This window comes from Gigantopelta aegis, chromosome 3, assembly GCF_016097555.1.
Source record: "Gigantopelta aegis isolate Gae_Host chromosome 3, Gae_host_genome, whole genome shotgun sequence".
In the NCBI taxonomy this organism is placed as follows: domain Eukaryota; kingdom Metazoa; phylum Mollusca; class Gastropoda; order Neomphalida; family Peltospiridae; genus Gigantopelta; species Gigantopelta aegis.
In genome coordinates, this window is record NC_054701.1 from 30,076,600 (window position 1) to 30,100,920 (window position 24,321).

Genomic DNA, 24,321 nt, shown 5'->3' on the forward strand with positions numbered 1-24,321 from the left:
TCTAAAAATAGTAAACACATCACCATACGTATTGTCAACGACCAGATAATAGTCTTGTATCACAAGCAATAACATTTTAAATTCGCATTGCAGGTACTGGGGATTTTTGTAAGCATACGGGTGTCCGAAAAAGCCCACTACCAATAATTCTGTGAGGAATCGGTATAACATTTATAATTTGTAAAACAATTAGAAATTATTTCATATTTCTTCACAGAGATGACACAGTACCATCGGTGAACGTTAATAATTTAATTAAATTTGTTATCAGACTGCCAATTAAGGTGTAAAACTTTTGTTTTGTTTGCATTTGTCTGTGTATTCCTTTTCAGTTTAAATAAAAATAACCAAAATAATAATAATAATTATACCGTTTACTATAATTTAAAAAATGCGGGAAAAGTGTTTTTAGACTGGTTTTAACATTTTTAATATCAATACAGCTGACCTACTTCGCGTTTGTATACACAAAAGGAGGTGAATGATTTATTCTGAAATTATGATATAATTATTGATAATTCTAAAAAAAATAAAAAAAATTGTACCCGTAACAATAAATATGTTGATATTTAATTAAACATTTAAAAAGGAATTGAACTTTAATTCGTTAAAAACACTGACAACATGACAACTTCCTAAGCATACTTGAGCAAAATACCAAGTGCGCCGAATCACCGGACGCACCGATACACCGGACACGGTTGTAAATGCTCCTAAAGAAATATCATCTTCCATTACTTCTGTAATAGACCATTGCTAGATGAAGCGAAGATGCATAACGTTTTTTATTGCAAAATGAATAATGCTAGGTAACAATGGAGACCACAATTCCTGTCTATAACGACCACCTGTGGAAGTTCGTCAAGCCGAGGGGTATTGTGATGGAGCCAGTTCGAGCGTGGACGGCCAATAGACTAGCAGACAATGGGCAGCAGTGGGTACAAACATTCGCACGCTACAATTCCGGCACGTAAGTTGCTTTTATATCGTCAAACCAGTCTTTGGGTGGCAGTCTTCCTACAGTGTAAGATGGTATAGCCTAGAAGTGGTAGTCTTCTTGTAGGCGAAGGATCTGACAGCGATTCATGGAACCACATCACAAGCTCGCCAAAATAGTATTTCGACTCTGCCTTGTGCGGAAATATTATGATTACAATAACGGTTTTGTTGTTCAGACTGTATACAGATTTCGTAGAAGACAACGTAACTACTTAACCGGTTTCTTCGTGTACAGGTTATGCCTGACGATGATTGGTTATTTAAATGTCAAGGACGTCGCTAGATTTTGCGTTGTTTGGTGATGAAAATGTGGCCAGAGGAGTAAGGTTAAGGGGGCCATTTACTAGACCTATAATATAGAATAGATTTATATATAAAGATAATTTTATAATACACCAACAGGCTACAAACAAAGCACTACATTTATTTTACTCTCAACCTGGCATTTGTTTCTGCTATATTGCTTTTATGTTTTCATTCAGATTCCCCTGCGCGTGCTGTAACCTCACCGTGGTGCAGGGGTGTAACATTCTCTTTGAGAATGGCCAATACAGCACAAAATTGAAATTTTGAGTAAAAGTCAGTATCTATCTGTGATGTTTGTATTTTTGCACAGTTCTTTACGCTGTTTTTGTTTAAATCTTGAATTCTTATATTGATGTTGATCATCACATTTTGTTTACATTTACCATGGTTTGACACCCAGTGGCCGATGCATTTTTCGTGCTGGGGTGTCGTTAAACATTCATTCATCCGTTCATTCATTCATTAATTGATTCAGATTAGTCATTATGTAAGGTGGTATCATGTGTTCGTTGCAAAATGTTATGGGGAAAGCGAGGCAGTTAGTCAAGATACGTTGTGGTTTTTTGCGAGCAATGTCTCATTTGTATTCTTAAAATAAAATGTAGCCAATCATTGCCATTTCGTTTCCTAAACGTTTTTACTAGTCCGCCTTTGCACCGTATGCCTATAATTCTGATATTCTCGTTTCCTTTCTCAGTTACAACAACGAATGGATGGTAATAGATTACAAGTTATTTCAACCTGGATCCAAAGAGCTCAAGCCAGGCTTGTTGACAATCATTGAACAGCTGCCGTGAGTTTTAATACAGACTTCATTTTCACACACTTTTTGTCAACATTATATTAATAATATTTAATTTCCATAATTTGTTTTAAATATACATATATACAATACATAAATATACATAGATATTATATAGCTTTAGCTAATTTGTTTTGTCCCCTCGGTTTGTATTGTTTCAGTGGTTATGTCACGTATGCTGATGTTACGGACGTTCTTCAGAAACAGGGATACTGGGCAAGCTACAATTTGCCGTGAGTGTTAATAGCCATAGGCTTATCAACACTGGGTAAGCTTGTTAATTAAGGGAAATAATAATTTGATGAGCTTTGCCCCCTAAAAAGTGTACACCAAGTTAACATTTCATAATTTGCATTTTTATATATATTTTTTTGGATTCCAGATAAGTACGTTACAGCTATTATGGTCATCATGTAAATGTGTTTGTTAAACGTTTTGTAATTAGATTGTACTTGTGTTCAAATTTAAACATTAAAAAACGTTATGTTATTTAAATACTACTGTAGGTAGCAAATGTGTATGCACTATGATTTGGTAAGGCTTTTTTTTATATAAGCATGAACATAATACTGTCAAAAGCAGCTAGTGAGTCAGTTGGAACTCTGTTAGCTAGACTGTTTATATCTGTAAACTTGGAATCAGGGCATTTTACAAGAAACAATGTATAGGACATTTGTGCTGGCAATACATGGTCAATGAATATTTACTTAGTTTAGAACTGAGGAAAACTAGAGATTTCTTTGTATATGCATTATAATAGGATATTATGTAGGATCTGTAATAAAATTAATATAAAGTATGCATGTAACCAATGATTAACTTATCTCGATTTTAGTTATTTTCCAGATGTCTACAACATGAGTGGACTTCCAGCAAAATTCGACAACTTTGGGGATCATTTTTCCCATGATAATTGTCCAAGAGCAAAAATAATTAAACGTGACCAGTCAAAGATTACAGGCAGGAAATCGCTTTATGAATTTATGAGGTAAACAAGATTTAGAAAAAACACAAATCACAGAAAAAGGGAATGCATTTTTCTGGTGCATTTTAATAAACATCATATTTTATTTAATAGCATACCTTGGTGCATTTTAATAAGCATCGAATTATAGTAATTATGATGCCTAGTTTAGTATATAAAAAAGAAACATTCATTCATAAACATTTTCAAAAATGGACATTATGGCCATGGACAATCACAATTGAAATTGTGACTGTCATTTATTAGCCATTGTCTTTTTGTAAATATGTTCCGAATGGTGTAATTCTTACATTCAAGTCTTTGAATTCACTAGTCTGTATTACCTATTTTATTGTGAATCTATGCTTAATCAAATATCCTGTCTATTTCAGATATAATGATTACCTCAACGACCCTCTATCCAAGTGTAAGTTCTGCACACCTGCTCAAAATGCAGACTATGCTATTTCAGCCAGGAATGATCTAAATCCACACAACGGGACGTACCCCATTCAGATTCTTGAACACATGATGTTCGGTGCCACAGATGTAAAGGTGTGTCTTCCATGTTGTGTTTTTAAAATATATACTTTAAAATCCTCTTCATGATTCCATCATTGTACACTAGATTCAGACTGGAAAGAAATAGTTACATCACTTGATGATTCCTATTTCTCTTTGCCCTTCCAATTCCCAATCCACATCTCTCTTAAAATAAATATATACAAACACACACACACACATTATATATATATATATACACACATGTATACATGTATATACATATATTTTATTTTTATTTTTTTGTTGTTGTTGTTTTTAAATTTAATGTTAAAATTTTATATAAATATATATAATATGGGACTGAATACCAATAATGTGGAACTGAATGTGATCAACATGGTTAATTTCCCGACATCATGGATGAGGCTATTGGTTGCAGTCACGCTTTGCTGTCAAGTCTTTCTGTGATAACTAATTTCTTTCCATCAGTGCATTTACAGTTGTTTGAAATATCTTTTGGTCTCCATACAATTTTAAATGCAATACTAGTTTACTCGAAAATAAAATTTGGAATATATATATTTACCAGTAAAGATATTTATTTGTGGAACATCACCGTTTGTTTTTACATGAACCTTTTATGTAAGAAGAAAAAGAGAAGAAATATTCATTTATCTTTTCTAGATGACGTCACATGCCGCCATAAACTGGCTACAAATGGAAGCAGTCTCAGGACCAACATACGACCCACTTCCTCCCTTTCAGTGGAGCAAGCATGACAACAAGAGACACTTCGGACATCCAGATCTGTTTCATTTCAAGCCTATTTACTTTAACGGGACCAATCTCCCTCCTTATCCTGTAGAATAATGGAATAAATATATATTTCACTTGATTCATTGTTTTGTTCTTTCAAGTTGTTAGATTATAGACATGTTAACTAGGGGACAAATACTGCTGTTCCTGTTCCTGCCCCACAAGCAACTGACTGTCTAGGGCCTCATTCCACAAAGTGATTTTAGCGCTAAGATCACCTTAGGTTAATAAGGTAGTTGTGCACTTAAGGTGATTTTTGTGCTAAGATCGCTTCGTAAAACGGGGCCCTGGACAGTCAGTTGCTTGTGGGGCAACATCATGCATATAATAATGATACTCTGTGCAATACATGCATGTAGGTTTTGTCTGTCCCAAAACAACTGCATGTAGAGCCTGACAGGTTCCTGCCTGGACACTCAGTTGCTTAAAGTTGTGTGCTAGCATCATGCATAGTTACACCCTATACAGTCTATGCAAGTGCTTATAGAACTAAACTTGCATAGGGAAGACCGCATAATATGCATCTCATGATTTTTATGAAAACTTTGTCATGAAAGGAACACATTGTTTTTCTGAGATACACTTTTTCAGCAAATCACTGAGACATCATCATTGAGGCTCACACAAACATCATTTGTCAGATATCCATCAAACATGAGTTGCTGGTGATGACTGCACCTTGACATTACCCATCATTTGTCAGACGTCCATCAAACATGAGTTGCTGGTGATGACTGCACCTCGACATTACCCATCATTTGTCAGACGTCCATCAAACATGAGTTGCTGGTGATGACTGCACCTCGACATTACCCATCATTTGTCAGACGTCCATCAAACATGAGTTGCTGGTGATGACTGCACCTCGACATTACCCATCATTTGTCAGACGTCCATCAAAAACTGGTGATGATGAGTGTGCTGAGTTGCTGGTGATGACTGCACCTCGACATTACCCATCATTTGTCAGATGTCCATCAAACATGAGTTGCTGGTGATGACTGCACCTCGACATTACCCATCATTTGTCAGATGTCCATCAAACATGAGTTGCTGGTGATGACTGCACCTCGACATTACCCATCATTTGTCAGATGTCCATCAAACATGAGTTGCTGGTGATGACTGCACCTCGACATTACCCATCATTTGTCAGACGTCCATCAAACATGAGTTGCTGGTGATGACTGCACCTCGACTGTCCATCAAACATGAGTTGCTGGTGATGACTGCACCTCGACATTACCCATCATTTGTCAGAGGTCCATCAAACATGAGTTGCTGGTGATGACTGCACCTCGACATTACCCATCATTTGTCAGACGTCCATCAAACATGAGTTGCTGGTGATGACTGCACCTCGATCATTTGTCAGATGTCCATCAAACATGAGTTGCTGGTGATGACTTCGACATTACCCATCATTTGTCAGACGTCCATCAAACATGAGTTGCTGGTGATGACTGCACCTCGACATTACCCATCATTTGTCAGACGTCCATCAAACATGAGTTGCTGGTGATGACTGCACCTCGACATTACCCATCATTTGTCAGACGTCCATCAAACATGAGTTGCTGGTGATGACTGCACCTCGACATTACCCATCATTTGTCAGACGTCCATCAAACATGAGTTGCTGGTGATGACTGCACCTAGACATTACCCATCATTTGTCAGAGGTCCATCAAACATGAGTTGCTGGTGATGACTGCACCTTGACATTACCCGTACCACTAGCTAACATTGTAGAAAAGTGGTCTTTAACTTTTGTATTGGGTTTGTATCCAAAGACATCAAACAAAAGAACAATGGGATTTCTTTTAATATATTGTACAGTGTTTCGAGGATAGAACAATGGTGTTTTCAACATTTTAAATAAATGTATACAATTTGATATAATTTGTAAATATAACCTGTATATGCATGTTATTAAAGACAAATATATACTTAGTATGGGAAATCATGTTCATCACATGGAGGTTCTTAATATCAGTAAATCACAATAAAATATATTCATAATAACAGTAATACTGTTCTTAATATCAGTAAATCACAAAATATATTTATAATAGTAATACTGTTCTTAATATCAGTAAATCACAATAAAATATATTCATAATAACAGTATTACTGTTCTTAATATCAGTAAATCACAAACTATATTCATAATAGTAATACTGTTCTTAATATCAGTAAATCACAATAAAATATATTCATAATAACAGTAATACTGTTCTTAATGTCAGTAAATCACAAAATATATTCATAATAACAGTAATGCTGTTCTTAATGTCAGTAAATCATAAACTATATTCATAATAACAGTAATGCTGTTCTTAATATCAGTAAATCACAATAAAATACATTCACAATAACAGTAATGCTGTTCTTAATATCAGTAAATCACAATAATATACATTCATAATAACAGTAATGCTGTTCTTAATATCAGTAAATCACAAGAATATACATTCATAATAACGGTAACAAAAATAATAAATTTGTATGTAAATATATTCTTTGCAAAATAAGTTAACATGATCAGATCAAGTGATGAAATATTATAAAATTAAATGGTTTATCAAGTGAGCCTACTAATAAATGAGTCGGCTAAGAGCGATTCCAGAATTAAACACTTGGTGTTTGGGGTGTGGTTGGAAAGCACCATTATTAATATCTTTTTATGCCTGCTGGGTTTGTTACATCTTTTCTCCCCATGCATTCATGGTTTATAAAATAAACTTTTATTTTGTGAGTGGTGGGTAAAGGAACAAACTCCCTCCTGCACCCTAGCTGGAATAATAAACAGAATAAGGATACAGGACACCTGATCTACCTACACCCCCCACCCCTACCCCCTATTGTGATCAATTCTGGAAAAGTCACAGCTGTTACAAAGTAAATCAGTCACCATGACAACTGGAATATCTTTCAACTAAACCATTTATTCTTCAATAGGATATGACTTAAGAGGAGCTGAGCCATTGAAAAACATTGTTGGGAATTTGAAAAGGTCTGGATGTCCAAACCGAGGAGACTCTTTGATGGAAAAGTTTGATTTACTCCACTGGAATGGCACCTGCTGGTCATAGGTTGGACTTGAAATGGCGATGAAAGACATCCCTTTGTGGAACAGTTCTAAAGATGTCAACTGAAAAACAAAATCGCATCGATTCAGTTCCACAGACTTTGGAGACATTTACTTGGCAAATGAAAGGCACATGAAGATGACTAATTTGGGGGTGATCTGAAAGAGAAGATAACTCCCTTCAAAATTTAGTCCCTAAATATGTACTAAACCAAATAACTTCCGACTGGGTCAAAGTTCGAGGTGCACCCAACTTTTGATAGAGACATTAATGCCACAAGTCCTGTGATTGGTGATAAATGTGTTGGTTGAAAAAAAAATTAGTTTCATGTGGGCAAAAATGTATGCAATTTTATTTCACCTAGAACAACTGTGTCAAGTAGCCTTGTGCTTGAAACATGTATGGGGTACCTGTAAAAAAAAGTACTCAAATTTTGTGCAGAACTAGGGTAGTCCTAGACACTACCTGTTATCTTAGAAATGAGCAGCTTGACCCCCGATTTTTTCTGATTCACTTTAAGGGTGAGGGGTGGTAGTATTTATATTTGTGGTGTTTATGTCGATTGATACGCTGCAGGTATACATCCTAAAGCCAAAATAAGGACATATTGATTTTGTAGAAATTTGAAGCTTCCCATCTTTGTTTTTAGTTGATCTCCTATGAAGTAAAAGTAATAAGCCACACAACAGATGCTTGATGACACCATACCTTCATGTCTAGTCCTCCATCTGCTTGGTGATCTAAAGCAACAATAAAGTAATAAGCCACACAACAGATGCTTGATGACACCATACCTTCATGTCTAGTCCTCCATCTGCTCGGTGATCTAAAGCAACAATAAAGTAATAAGCCACACAACAGATGCTTGATGACACCATACCTTCATGTCTAGTCCTCCATCTGCTCGGTGATCTAAAGCAACAATAAAGTAATAAGCCACACAACAGATGCTTGATGACACCATACCTTCATGTCTAGTCCTCCATCTGCTCGGTGATCTAAAGCAACAATAAAGTAATAAGCCACACAACAGATGCTTGATGACACCATACCTTCATGTCTAGTCCTCCATCTGCTCGGTGATCTAAAGCAACAATAAAGTAATAAGCCACACAACAGATGCTTGATGACACCATACCTTCATGTCTAGTCCTCCGTCTGCTCGGTGATCTAAAGCAACAATAAAGTAATAAGCCACACAACAGATGCTTGATGACACCATACCTTCATGTCTAGTCCTCCATCTGCTCGGTGATCTAAAGCAACAATAAAGTAATAAGCCACACAACAGATGCTTGATGACACCATACCTTCATGTCTAGTCCTCCATCTGCTCGGTGATCTAAAGCAACAATAAAGTAATAAGCCACACAACAGATGCTTGATGACACCATACCTTCATGTCTAGTCCTCCATCTGCTCGGTGATCTAAAGCAACAATAAAGTAATAAGCCACACAACAGATGCTTGATGACACCATACCTTCATGTCTAGTCCTCCGTCTGCTCGGTGATCTAAAGCAACAATAAAGTAATAAGCCACACAACAGATGCTTGATGACACCATACCTTCATGTCTAGTCCTCCATCTGCTCGGTGATCTAAAGCAACAATAAAGTAATAAGCCACACAACAGATGCTTGATGACACCATACCAATAAAGTAATAAGCCACACAACAGATGCTTGATGACACCATACCTTCATGTCTAGTCCTCCATCTGCTCGGTGATCTAAAGCAACAATAAAGTAATAAGCCACACAACAGATGCTTGATGACACCATACCTTCATGTCTAGTCCTCCGTCTGCTCGGTGATTTAAAGCAACAATAAAGTAATAAGCCACACAACAGATGCTTGATGACACCATACCTTCATGTCTAGTCCTCCGTCTGCTCGGTGATCTAAAGCAACAATAAAGTAATAAGCCACACAACAGATGCTTGATGACACCATACCTTCATGTCTAGTCCTCCGTCTGCTCGGTGATCTAAAGCACCAAATGGATATTTCCCATCGGCCGGGTTCAGATCACACCTAGATGAGATGGCGTTCTCAGCACTGTAGGGTGGAGTACAGTTACACTGCGACAATGGATCGTGCTGGAAGTCATTGTACCTGTTAATAAATCAGGGATTGAAATAAGCATTTGTCCGTTTGTCCTGACAAGTGATAATCTACTGGGACAAGCAAAATGTACATCAGTGGTTGTCCAGTGGACAAGTAAAAATGTATAGTGCTGTTTCATTTTGATCAATCAAAAACGTTGTCCGTGCACTTGAATAAAACTGACAACTTATTTAAAAAAGTGAAAATATTGGCGGACAAGTACATTTTTAGATGTACTTGTCCTGTGGACTAGTGAAACATTCTACTTATTTCTATCATTGTAAATAAAACAAGATAAAACTGATCATAAAAATACATGTATAAATATTTGCTATAAACTGAATCAACCAATTCAAATAAATTCTTCTTTTTCTCTCATCTTTTTCAACATAATATCTAAAAAAACTTAATTTACAGGGATGTGATAAATCTGAAGTGATCTTTTATAAGATGAAACTACAACATAGTTAAATAGAGGTCATTTCTCTGCAAAAAACCCACACTGTCTGATCCACTATAAACAAATTTTTGATAGAATGGCCATAATGAAATAGTTTTTAATCATTCTTAGGTGAAGTGTCAACTAAATGTATTAAAGAACAAGATTATCAAAACAAAACAACAAAGTTTGAACAAATTGCATTTTATAAAACATTTATAGACATATTATTTTAATTTTTTGTACACAATACAATTTTAAACATTTTCATCACCATTGAATAAATGTTACATTTATTATCAGTAGGTTTAACTGTACAATAAAATACCATTTTAAGTCAGTTTACTAATTTTTAGTACACAAACAAAATATGCACATATTAATAAGTTTAAAAAATGTATTAAAGTAATGACTACCTCATTAGTTTCTGCATTGACTTGAGGTCCCCCACTTTGACATGGTCTCGTTTGAAGATCTTGGCACGAGGTGTTCCATCATACGAGAACCAGTCTCCATACTTCTTTACACTCTCAGGTCCTCCGCTGGCATTGAACACTTCAGGGAAATACCTGGAGTATGCAGAAACCATACAGTAATACAGCAATCAAAACACATATCTATTATTACTGTAAATGTCATTGGTAGAATTAGTCTTAGAACTGAAGAAACATGATTTTTGCAGATGCATTGCAATGTTCTGTAATAATATCCATCCCAGTAAACCAGCAATAAGTATATATTATTTTTCAATACAAAATAAACCACCATTGTCAAAGTGTCGAAATAACTGTATTATGTTTTGTCCATACATTAACCCACATACTGAAATGATAATCAGAGTGTTTTCTTAGTTAATTGGTCTATCCTTACCGTGGCCTGGTGTATATTTGGACGGTCGCCAGTCAAGGTATCTAGATACAAAACAAATATGTGCCTGTTTTATTGAGATCAAAGGGTATTGTGGGAAAGCCTGCCACCCCTAAAATGGTAATGGACATTATCAGCTGTCCTGCTTTATTACTGTAAATAATTCTGTACAACCCTTGATTAAGTAGACTTTTCCATCTAAAATCACAAAACTGACCAATTACGTAGTCCCAAAGAAAACAAAATTATCACTTGGGTATCGTGAGTGGTCATTTTTGCTCCAACATACCCTACCAATAGGCCTAATAATATGCATTTTTCTTTGGTTTTTTAAAAGAGAAAAATACTATAACCCCATTTCGTTCTATTGATGAAATATATTTAATTAAATAGTTTATTATATTATCAAGTCATTTTCAAGTCATTTATGTAGTAAATGACTGCATTTGTTGACACTGTGCATACAGGAGTTGGTCAGAGCTGTCGTCACTTCACCCAAAGCTAGAATTCCGGATGCACCAAAAACAAAAGAAAATGGCTGCCCCTAGTTAGCAGGAATAATCAAATTTTTTTATTAACTCTAAAATTACACGTTTTTCATTTGTTAAAGTGTCAGTATGTGTTGGTGGTCCGGGTATGCATCTTTCTAACGCATAAGACTCATGTTTGAGTTTACTGTCCCTTTATGGTTAGCTACTCTTGTGTTGTGTATATTATATCCCACCATTAATTAAAGACTTGTTGAAACCCACCATCCACTAAATTAAGGCACATAATTAGTTGTATCTGCCACGATCACATTCTAACACCTTTCTAGAGTTTTATACAACAAAACACCAATGACAAATCTCAGTGGAGAACAGTCACGTTAACTTCTTTTTTTTAAAGTTTATTCCATGAAAAACAATTGCCACATTTATATTTGCTTTATACTCATGTGGCTTAACATTGTTAATACAGATTATTTTCTACAAAGGAGCAGGATGTAGTCCAGTGGTAAAGCGCTCGCTTAATGCGCGGTCAGTTTGGGATCAATCCCCATCGGTGGGCCCATTGGGCTATTTCTCCTTCCAGCCAGTACACCACGACTGGTATACCAAAGGTTGTGGTATGTGCTATCCTGTCTGTGGGATGGTGCATATAAAAGTTCCCTGCTACTAAAGAAAAAAATGTAGCAGGTTTCCTCTCTAAGACAATACATACAAAATTACCAAATGTTTGACATCCAATGTGCTCTAGTAATATCGTTAAACAAAACAAAACAAACATTTTCTACAAACCTTTTTGCAATTACAATGTAGCAACTAAAATTAATGGAGGATACACACTTCAGTCAGAAGTAAATAGTCAGTTACAACAGAAAAAAAAGGCTTTCTGGTTTTGTAATAGCCAAATAATTAAAAAAAACATCTATAAAATTAATTTAATATAATAATCAATATTATAATTGTAAAATACCACATTTATCTGTTAAGCAGTGTTCATTTTCTGAGTAAATATATTTTTCAATATTTCTGTAAAATTTTATTCTAGTAACTTCATCAAAATTTTAATTTTATTTACAAGTGATCAATTGGTGAGAAAGAAAAATGTCATCTTACGCTACATTGTAACTTGGAAAGTAGCCCTGCTGTACCAGCACAGATGTGGAATCATTGAATACAATCATCCCACTGAAAAACAAATCACACAATATTGTAAAATTATCTGTCAGATAAATTCAACTCTGCATGTCTCACATTTCTTTTTAAAAGCTCTATTAATAACAATTTAAAACTAAAGTACAATATTGAGTTTCTAGACTATAATATACATGCACTGAAAAACAAATCACAGAACATTGCAAAGTTATTCACTGAACATGGCAAACCTCATATACCTAATTAAAAGCTCTATAATAGCAACATTTAAAAATTTAAAAATACAGCGTCAACTAATAGTGTACAAAATTTACTCATGAAACTGTTATAAAAATTGGTCAAACTTTTAAACAGAAAACAGAAACTTTATGTAAATAATAATAACTTGTGATATGTAAAATTTTATGATATATTACCAAAATTCAGTTTTATATTGTGCAATTACTAAAAGCATATTTAATTATATTTTATTTTGTTAAAATTTGATTAGATAAAACAAACTGAAATAGACTACACATTTTACAGCAAAATTCACTAAAATGCTAGTAATAATTTTGTCTATCTAAAACCTAGTAACAGTGGCACAGAGAATTTTTGTCAAATGAATGTAAAACATAATTTAGGATCTCCACACTTTACCACACCTTACCTACTACAATACTAAATCTAAAAATAACAGCAATAACCACACCTTACCTACTACAATACTAAATCTAACAATATCAGCAATAACCACACCTTACCTACTACAGTACTAAATCTAACAATAACAGCAATAACCACACCTTACCTACTACAATACTAAATCTAACAATATCAGCAATAACCACACCTTACCTACTACAATACTAAATCTAACAATATCAGCAATAACCACACCTTACCTACTACAATACTAAATCTAACAATAACAGCAATAACCACACCTTACCTACTACAGTACTAAATCTAACAATAACAGCAATAACCACACCTTACCTACTACAGTACTAAATCTAACAATAACAGCAATAACCACACCTTACCTACTACAATACTAAATCTAACAATAACAGCAATAACCACACCTTACCTACTACAGTACTAAATCTAACAATAACAGCAATAACCACACCTTACCTACTACAATACTAAATCTAACAATAACAACATCGTCTGATCTCTAAACGGCAATTGCTGGTTTAATATTTGGCCCACCACATACAAACTCAACACATCCTCCCACCCAATGGGCTATTTCTCACTCCAGCCAGTGCACGATGACTGGAAAGGCTGTGGTATGTGCTATCCTGTCTATGGGATGGTGCAAATAAAAGATCCCTTGCTGCTAATCGAAAAGAGTAGCCCATGAAATGGTGACAGTGGGTTTCCTCCCTCAATATCTGTGTGGTCCTTAGCCATATAACCATAAATAAAATGTGTTGAGTGTGTTGTTAAATAAAACATTTCCTTTCCCACCCTCACCCCTGCACACCTATTCCCATTATGCCATTGTCATGAAGAATAATATCACATCTATTAGTACTACACATGCTGTTTTAATTTTCATGCTGAGATTAGGGTCTCCACGAGTACTCGAGTACTCGGGCATGGGCCGAGTCTAGCAAGACTCGAGTCCTTTGAAAGGAATCGAGTACCCGTGCAAGGAAAAGCACTCTCACGATTTAAAAAAACAACAACATTTTACTTCATTTTGCCATATGCATGTCACCGGATACATTATAGGTCTATGAAACATGTAGGGGAACAAAAGTGGAATGTGTGGAATGCAATACAATAACATGATTTGGCGTCCATGTTCAGCGCTGGAATTAAGATGCATAATACTATTTTACTTATTCCTTAGTCTCATTATTATTTATAGCTAGTGTAAGTGTTGGGTACGCGGGTCTGGGTCGAGTTTGACCGCCGAGTATTCGAGTCCAATATTTTGGACTCGTGGCGGCCCTAGCTGAGATCCAGTTAAAATTCAATCTGTCCTGGACACACACCTTTGTCATCTGGACAGTCTGTCCAAGACAGGGCTTAACAGAGTTATAGTAGTTAGTGTGTCAGTCATTGGTTATTAGTGGTTAGTGAGAAAGCAGTCAGTTTTTTTGCCTTACGTCTACTGTGTGCATGAAGCCGGAACTGGGACTCGAACCCAGTACCCCCTACCAGCTTTAAAGTCATGGACGTCGTCAGTGTTTCATAACAACATACGGTATTTGTTCGAGCACTGTGAGTGTTCCTGGTTTCAGACTGTTCATGCCGCGTTCAAACAGTTTGTAATCCACTATCAGCCACTCGTTGTTGTAGCTGAAAGTTAACACAAAATATCATTTACATAAAATACTGCTAAAAGTAATGTCTAAAGTAAAAATCATTCTGAGAGTACATGTCCCCTACCGAGCCTAAAAAATTTCAGTATTTCCTAAATTCAAAGGCCATAATGGATTAAAATTGGTTAAAAAGTTTGTTTTGTTTAATGACACCACTAGAGCACACTGATTAATCATCAGTTATTGGATGCCAAATGTGAAAAATGGGTACATTGCCATGAAGGTTAATCATAAGTCACCACATACATCTTAATACAATTAAGTTGCAATAGGTTAATATGTACCTTAAGCAGCACACTTACGTTCCACTGTTGAAGTTGGAGAATGTCGTGGCCCACTGTTCGCCTGTCACTGCCAATCTGTTAGCCACCTGAGACCGAATTCCTTCAAGCACGGACTGAAAGGTTACATACTTCCAACGGTCTGTGTTACTGTTTCCTATTGTAGTTTCCAAGGAAACCTAAAATAACCAAAAGAGATGAAAGCAATAACACTACATCATTGATAATTTAAAGGTACATGTTCCTCTATTCAACACATCATAGCAGTTCTAGATAAAAACTTTCATAGAATTTTTAAGAAAATGTCTGACTTGAAAATAGTGTTCAAAATGCTCTGGAGCTTGTATTTACAACTTGTAAACTCTTAAAAACCCCACAAACTACATATGTGACCTTCATCTTTTGAACTGAGAAGAAAAAAAAACAATTCATAGAAATAAATTTGCCAGAAAACTCATTTGCTAATCAGCTATCAAAATTTGTAAGTAAAAATCTAGTTTAAAATAAACAAGATGAGTCAGGCTTGTTAGCTGATCGAAACTACAAACATTTATTTAGTATTCAAATTTTGCCAATGTATAAAGCGACTGATTTAAGTATTGTCTGTTATTTCTTTTACGTTCATCGGGGTATGAAAAAAAAAAATCATCCGTAAACTGTGTGAATTGGCGAAGCCATTCTCACATAAGTTTGAGGATGATTTTTTTTGTTCCGAGCCAACTCACCAAACCTGAGTCAAGTTGATAAAAGTCGTCACTAGACCACAAATATCCAGGGTAAGATGAAAACGTCATTGTCGTAGCAGGAACACGATCTAGAATGAAAACCGACAGCAGTTGAAGTTGCTGCCACGTAGACTACTCCTACTGATTAGTAGCAAGGTTTTTTCACATACACTTTCCCAAAGACAGGACAGCATATACCAGTCTGATATATCAATCATGAAAAACACTGGTTGGAATGTTAAAAATCAGATGTGTTCACCAAATTTGATTGATCCTATAACTTAATGCACCTCAAGTGAATGGCGTCGTTAAATAAAACATTTCTTTCTTTCTCAAGTGAATGATTTAGCACTAGCTTTCACTTAGCTATAGACATCAAGGCTGTTCACTCAACTTTGATATCCAAGATATACTGAGAATCAAAACAAATGCAAATATTATATATATTAATTTGGTAAACAATCTGTCAAAATAGGCCTAAAGACATGCCAATGATAAAACGTCTTTTTTTTATCCCACTTCCCCCTTTCCTTTTGCTCCTTTGAATTCTATCTCATTTCTTCAACTTCCTGATCTGGCAACTCCTCCTATCTTTCAAATCCTTTCGCTGTTCACATCTACATCCCAGTTCTTGTCTCTCCAATTGTGTCAGATGCTTGTCTCTTATGGCTATCCGTGGTAGACACGTGTTATTCCCCATCAGCTTTTAACTGTGGGCTTAGTCTGACCTAATACCGGTGGTCATTAGTTAGTGCTGTGGGTCAGACCAGCTTTATTAGTGGCAGAGGATGAGGATGCCAGGTGAAGGAAGTTGAGACAGGTAGGTCATGGTGTGGCCAGCTCAAATGTCAGAATTGGAGGAAACTGACAGAAAGGGTCGAAATAGATTGAAATTGTGGGGGAAATTGTAAAGTTTTTTATATTAAGATAATGAGAATGTTAGGCAGAGGGTGATAGATGAGATAGATGAATGAAAGTGTGAGCCTGCTTTGATAGGATTTGAACCACTGTCATCAGCGTATCCACACCAATGATAATTTTAATACACAGAGAAGCCAATGGGATTCCAACTGAATACTTTTAAAATAAATTACAGAAAACAAAATTAATATTTGCTTATCTTTTGTACTTCAGTATGTCCTTAATTTATATACCAACCATAAAAACCATACAAAGCGCATAGGTGTACGGGCTTCCATGTTTGTAGGGGGCAGGCTGATGTTTGCTCAAGTTAAAGGATAATGCCTGAATCTGGATAACAACATTAATTGCCGAATAGCTATATAGGGTTACAAATGAATCACTAGACATTTTATCATGAATTACAACCAACATTGTGGGTAGAATGATGGAAATACATGGTGCAAAGGTTTCGGGCTAGCTCATTGTGCCCAAATATTTCTATAATTTTTTACCCAAATTTGAGGATTTACTCCAGCATCCCCATCCCCATCTCGTACGCTTATGATAAAGGGCATTGTCTATAAAGTTGTATCCTAGCTATGTTATTTCTAAGTGTCACCTGCTGTTGAAGGGCAAATCACTAAAGGCTCCTGGACATACCGGAACTCGTGCTGCTGACTCTGTAAGGAAAGGAGTATTTCTTGAGAATTCGTAACATGGTGTTGTAGGAGCTCCATGTGACATGTGAAACATACAGATCGCCATTGCCTGGCAACACTTTAATGAGTGCAGAGCACGATCCAGAACCCGTGACCCGTGTTGTTTTCGGTTTGTTCAGAACTAGCTCCAAATCTTGCAAATCATCACCAAGTTGAAGCACACTGAAATTAAAGTTAGAACATCTTTTGTTTTTTATGTTAATAAAGATATTCCTTCTGATTCAAAAGTAGGTAGCATACATTTTAATCATCAGGAAATATTGCAAAATTATTACCATGTCAGTAAAATATTTTCTAAAATTAAAAACAAAAAACTGTCCTTTAAGACTTATAGAAATGTGATCTTACATTTAAAGAATATAATGTTTGATAGAGTTGTAACACTATTAGTACTACCATTTAAACAGAAGCATCAGGAGTGGTTGGGACCAGGGTATAATCTAGGGAATTTTTTAAGGGTCCCTTTTTGATGAATTTTTTGTAAATTGGGGGGGAAAAAAAAAATTTCAAATGTCCCGGACCTTGGCCCTAAAAGGAGCACTGAAACTTGGGTATACGTTATTTCGACACCCAAACTTACTACAGTCCAAATATGTCAATGTCCATGTGCGGTGCCTTGGGGTTATTAAAATATCCATCTTGAAGTCCAGCCGTCTGCATGTAGAAAAGCTTCACCTGAAAAACAAACACATCTTACTAGAACAAAGTAAACTAAAACTGATGCTTCAAGTGTCCTTTCAGTACAATGTACTACATTTCTTATTAATTCAGTAACAGTATTATACACTAGGTTTTCTTAGTTTACAAATGGTACCTGTGATAATTATCTTAGATGAGAGTTTCTGAGCTAACCTTGTTTAGCAGCATTTTTACATAAAGACTAATTGTACACGTATCAGGTTTCATACCATACACTTTGTTATTAATTAAATTTCATGACTTTCAATAACCTTTTGAATGTATTTTACATGACCTTCCTTAGAATTTTCTAGGATTTTTCTGTTGTCAGTGACATAATCTAACAATAATAATACAATGTCAATATCTTCTTGTGTTATTCTAACTGGACAAAACAAAATTATCAACCAATTTTCATTTTCCATGACTTTCCATGGCCTAATTGAAAATTCCATAGCTCACTGAGCCTGAAAAATGACATTTGCAAATTTCATGACTTTCAAAGATTTCCATGTATGATTCTTGATCTGGTTTGTAACTTGAAAACATGTCTAGACCTGCTCTCAGTTTCAAGCTCTGGTAGCATACACACACAATTTGTAAATATAATACCATGGCTTTATATCTCATTAATTTGGGTACAGCAGGATTTTTGTCTGTTCTACGCACACCAAGGTCTTTTTAGTACAATAATGTTAATAGTTGTTGGTAAAGAGTTATACATATTCAGAAATGTATTTCAAATAATTTTAATCTAAATAATATCCCCTTGATTTTGAGGTGTAATGTTTGTACCTAATTTTGGCTGGCCTGTTTTGGGCACACCCTTCATCACCTCAGCTTTGGTGTAATCTAAAACTCTGAATACCTTATACCACACACACACACACACACACACACACAGGCGCATGTAAACGCACACGCACACACACATGCAAACACACATACTCACACACAAATATAAATGTTTTGAATGTCCTGACATTGGACATTGAATTGTGAAACAATCTTCAATCTTGAAATATGACTTCTTGAGTCAGATTCACTTTAAAAGACAAATTTCAGTTTCCAAGTTCCTCAACCCACAATCAATTAATTAATTTTTAAACAAGAATTCTGAGTACTGCTAAATCAAGGGCCATAAATCTGTGACAAATGGGTAAATCGCCATGAAAGTTAAACTTGATCTGCAATAGAACATGATAAGATAAAGCTAATTACAAAATTTCAGCTCAATGTATTAAGACAGATAGACAAACAAACAAACAGAAGAACAAAACCTATAGTCCCCTCCAGTTCCCTCCAGTTAGACACAAGTCATAAGAGCTTCTCCAGAATGTATCACTGTGGAGGTGGGAGGCAACACCTGTAGTCCCACCCCCCCCCCTCCAGTTGGACACAAGTCATAAGAGCTTCTCCAGAATGTATCACTGTGGAGGTGGGAGGCAAAACCTGTAGTCCCCCCCCCCCCTCCAGTTGGACACAAGTCATAAGAGCTTCTCCAGAATGTATCACTGTGGAGGTGGGAGGCAAAACCTGTAGTCCCCCCCCCCCCCCTCCAGTTGGACACAAGTCATAAGAGCGTCTCCAGAATGTATCACTGTGGAGGTGGGAGGCAAAACCTGTAGTCCCCTCCAGTTGGACACAAGTCATAAGAGCTTCTCCAGAATGTATCACTGTGGAGGTGGGAGGCATCATATTACATACATGTTCACATCATCACAAACCCTGTACTATATTCTATGTTGGTGCGTCAGCTGCAATGTTAAAGTTTGTTTTGTTTAATGACACCACCAGAACACATTGATTTATCAATCATCAGCTATTGGATGTCAAACATTTGGTAAGTTTTACATATAGTCTCAGAGAGGAAACTTGCTCAATTTTTTCATTAGTAGCAAAGGATCTTTATATGCACCATCCCACAGACAGGATTTACTTACCGGTACATTGTACATGTGATGGCACACTGCATACTGCTATTAGTTTGATGTCATGAAAAAGTTCAGTCTGTGACATCATTTCAGACTAGACTCGAAATGGTTAAATTAAGATTGACTCTACCTGTTCCCAATACTGGTCATTTTGATGTGTATCAGTCTGTGATCTGACCCAGTTGAGGTTCTGTGTGAGAAAGTGGCGGAGTCTCTGACAGAATGGTGTGTAGGGTTCTGGACATGTGTACGCTATGTTCCTCCAGTGTAGAGATATCAGCTCCTGGGTGAGCTGACCCTCGGCCAGACCCGCAGCATACGCCTGAACATCGTTATCCAGGGCAGGATTTGTCTCAATGTCAAGGTACGCCCAGCTAAAACAACAGCAAAATATTACACTGCAACACATTAACTTCAGTTTTTGGGGGCGGGATCGAACGCAGTCGGTAGAGTGCTCACCTGAAGTATGTGCTTATGTCTTAGGATCGAACCACCTCGGTGGACTCATTATTTGATGGGATTTTTTCCTGTCCCAATCAGTACACTACTACTGGTATATCAAAGGATGTTGTATGTGCTGTCCTGTGTGAGGAAAGTGCATATAAAAGATCCCCAAATTGCTATTAATGGGAACAAAATGTAGCAGGTTTCCTCTGAATGGAATGGATGTTTAATGACACCCAGCATGAAAAATACATCGCCTATTGGGAGTCAAACAGTTTCCTCTGAAGACTACATGTCAAAATTACCTAATGTTCGACATCCAGTTAATAGCCAGTGATTAATAAATTAATGTGCTCTAGTGATGTCATTAAACAAAACAAACTTAACTTATTTCTGCTTTCAAATATTTAAAATCTAGGGCAGGGTGACTCGAGCCCCTCAGATTTCACTTGTAAAGTGAGTCCATTTTTTAATTGAACAGAAATGCAGCCAAGAATCGTTTTGAAATGGTAAGTGCAAATATTTTTAATAAAATAAATAAATATATGCAAAAATATTACAATTGCAATTATGAAAATGGACCTTTAAATCTACCACCAAAATTGAAACCAAACTCTACCCAGTTTGATTGACATCATTGCGGAACGTCGCTTCTGCTGCCCAGTTCGAAACTGACGTAGTTGTTAAGTGAAATAGTTTACTTTGTTGGTCATAAGCTACGTAGATAATAGATTTTTCTATTTTTACAGACTTTACATAAGAAACTATCAAAAATAGTAAAATAGTAAAAACCTCCATTTTCACATCATGTGATTGTATCACGTGTTGTTATTTTTGGCACCGTTTCAAATCCTTTGCAAGTTTTGTTTTACAAACATAAAGACAAACATAAAACAGATGTATTTATTCAATAAAGTATAAATAATGACTTTCGGCTGTGTCATCTTTTATAAATGACTGTTCTTTAACAAAATGTGGGGGTTATGCAGATTCAAGATTGTTTTATAATGTCCGCATTATATCAATGGATTTACCATGTTTACGTTCTTGTCTTTATTTTATAGATTTCCGTATACAATCGGGAGTTCTCGCATCTTTTCGCCTACTCCATTCCAGCTGTTACGGAATATTTCGAAAATTAGCGAATGATTTGTATGAAGTTCGGGTTACTTTCATCAACTTCCGTTTTTGTGGGCGTAGATAATACCAATTTTATTTCAAAACAAAAAGTTACATAAAAAAAATAAGAGGATTGTTTTGACTTTTATTAATAGATTACCAGAGTTCATATTTGTGTCGGTTTTCTATGGAAAGTTGTAGATAAACGATATTTTATGGATAACGAAATTTGTGAACGTGTTTTATGGTTTTAATTCAAATGACAAGAACATTCGGGCCGGAACATTCATTTGATAATCGTCGAATCGACTTTTCAAAAATTAAAGCAACAACCATGAAGCTGCCAGTGACCGTTCATTTACTATATACATGAACTCATAAAGGTTTGAAGGAAGAACTGGGAAGTCTTCTAACAGAAAACAGCTAAAATTAGAATGTAAAGCAAAAACATTGGTCATGACTTCAAAATAAAGATTTAACTATGTTTGAAGCTTTGCCTGATTTTGACTGCTGGATGATAACAGTGATAAATTTTAAAAGAAATCTCTAATGTTAACTTTCAGCTCAGTAAAAAAATCTTGTTTCATAATGTTGAGTGACATTTAATTCAAGAAAATGAAAATTGTTAATGCAAAAGGTTTAACACTATATGCCAGCTCTGGTTCACCGCCAGATAAAGAAGGCCATCTAATGAAGAGAGGGGAGCTGAACAAAAGCTTCCAAAGACGATGGTTCGTTTTAAGAGGAAATCTTTTATTCTACTATGAAAAAAAGGGTGACAGAGAACCAATTGGTGTCATTGTTATGGAAGGCTGTACGATTGAACTTGCGGAAAACACTGATAATTTCACATTCCAAATAAATTTTGCTTCAACAGGATATCGTACTTATTTCTTAAGTGCAAATACTCAAGAAACAATGGAGTCGTGGATGAAGTCATTGTCAGCGGCAGGTTATGAATACACGCAGCTGCTGGTGGCAGACTTGCAGCAAAGGAGTCTTGAAGCAAGTGCTGAGCAGCAGCGGAAAGTGGTCGAAGAGGCTGACAGACAGAGTCGTTTACTAGCACAGAACTACACAGACAGTCAGATGTTGAAAGATACGGCATCAAATGCCCAAGTGACACGCAGAACAAACCCTTTTAACTCGAGAAAAAGTTCTGGTTCCGAATATGATGCACCCAATTTGTTCAATGCGATGGAACTTGGTGAACCAGAACCTTATGTGAAGTCTCATTCTCAGGCAGTGCTTAGAGACAGCATTAATAGTAATAATGATCAGACAGGAATGTCGACTTTCTTAAAAATGCATAATGAAGTAGCAAAACAAATAGAATTGTGGACAGCCGAGTGGAAACATAAACAACTGAGTATGAGTTCAGTTGCATGAAAAGGGTAAAAAGTTAATAAAGTGATTTGTTTTTTTCATTGTGTTTCCAAAAGGAAACTGATACAACATGGAGTGATGGTGAAAACTGCGTCATAATAATTACTAAGATTTGCTTTCAACATGGATGTAAACTAAAAACTCTATTGGATGCAGTGATAACTCTTAGTTTATTGGAATGATTTTGATACATGTACAACTAATTATGAAGACAGTTGAGAAATTTTGTTAAAAAATAGACCTTAAAAAACATGACTAGAAGTTTAGCAAGGGCTGTTCCAAAACGGATCTCATCGGGGAGGGGGAGGCAATTTTTTGTTTGTATACCCATCAGGGAAAAAGTTTACATGACAACAAACAAAAAAATCTGCCGGACATGCATAAAATAGTTATGCCTCCAACCTGCCCTATGTGATTAATTTGGGAACATTCCTAAATAACAAAATATTGTGTTATATTAAGCATTGATGAATAATTAAAGGATTAGAATGATCTGAATTTTTCAATAACAAATGCTGCCTTTTTAAAAATTGATCAGCAAGGGCCACTTTCCATTAACACAGTTTATCATGTACACTTTCAAAAGTAAATTCTTAGCATTATGATGTTACCACATGGAATTACTTAGCATTATGATGTTACCACATGGAAATATTTAGCATTATGATGTCACTACATGGAAAAATCGCTCATCAATGTGGTACAGCGCTTGCTTGATGCATGGTTGGTTTGGGATTGATCCCCGTCGGTGGGCCCATTGGGCTATTTCTCGTTCCAGCCAGTGCACCACTACTGGTTTATTAAAGGCTGTGGTATGTACTAACCTGTCTGTGGGGTGGTGTATATAAAAGATCCCTTGCTGCTAATTGAAAAGCGTAGTCCATGAAGTGGTGACAGTGGGTTTCCTCTCTCAGTATCTGTGTTGTCCTTAACCATATGTCTGATGCCATATAAGTTATAACCGAAAATAAAAATGTGTTGAGTGCGTTGTTAAATTAAAAAAACCAATTTCTTTCTTTTAGTCATCAATGTACTTGTTTTCTTTTTTTTTTATAGCTTGCTGAATGCTTGTGCACAGAATTGCATATATTTGGAAAAGGTATTGAGCATATGCACTATATTGATAAATTCATATGCAGAAACGTGCATGGAATTACGTTAATGGAAAGTGGGTCTGACAGATATGAATGCTATTTGTGTGTAGCATTCACAGTCTTTTAGGCCATTTCCTTACTAATTTTGTTAAATTAAACCATGCCATTAAGTAAAGGCAC

General features: G+C 35.9%; 3 protein-coding genes across 3 annotated transcripts; 2 read left to right on the top strand and 1 right to left on the bottom strand.

Moving 5' to 3' along the window:
- Positions 1-815: 815 nt before the first annotated feature.
- On the top strand, positions 816-4,470 carry LOC121368588 (putative phospholipase B-like 2). The gene is made up of 6 exons (XM_041493327.1): positions 816-970; positions 2,003-2,098; positions 2,269-2,340; positions 2,943-3,095; positions 3,464-3,626; positions 4,260-4,470. The coding sequence occupies exons 1-6, from the start codon at positions 816-818 to the stop codon at positions 4,443-4,445; spliced, it is 825 nt and encodes a 274-aa protein (XP_041349261.1). The 3' UTR covers positions 4,446-4,470.
- A 1,728-nt stretch (positions 4,471-6,198) lies between these two features.
- LOC121367859 (putative phospholipase B-like 2) lies at positions 6,199-21,340 on the bottom strand. Its single transcript, XM_041492285.1, has 11 exons — positions 21,162-21,340; positions 20,229-20,472; positions 18,067-18,161; positions 17,428-17,648; positions 15,865-15,953; positions 15,161-15,318; positions 14,740-14,835; positions 12,499-12,570; positions 10,447-10,599; positions 9,441-9,600; positions 6,199-7,545 (listed from the first exon to the last, which is right to left on the bottom strand). The coding sequence occupies exons 1-11, from the start codon at positions 21,338-21,340 to the stop codon at positions 7,339-7,341; spliced, it is 1,674 nt and encodes a 557-aa protein (XP_041348219.1). The 3' UTR covers positions 6,199-7,338.
- A 373-nt stretch (positions 21,341-21,713) lies between these two features.
- On the top strand, positions 21,714-23,539 carry LOC121367860 (probable serine/threonine-protein kinase DDB_G0272282). The gene has a single exon (XM_041492286.1). It carries the CDS (start codon positions 22,277-22,279, stop codon positions 23,048-23,050), a length of 774 nt encoding a protein of 257 aa, XP_041348220.1. The 5' UTR covers positions 21,714-22,276; the 3' UTR covers positions 23,051-23,539.
- Positions 23,540-24,321: the final 782 nt, after the last annotated feature.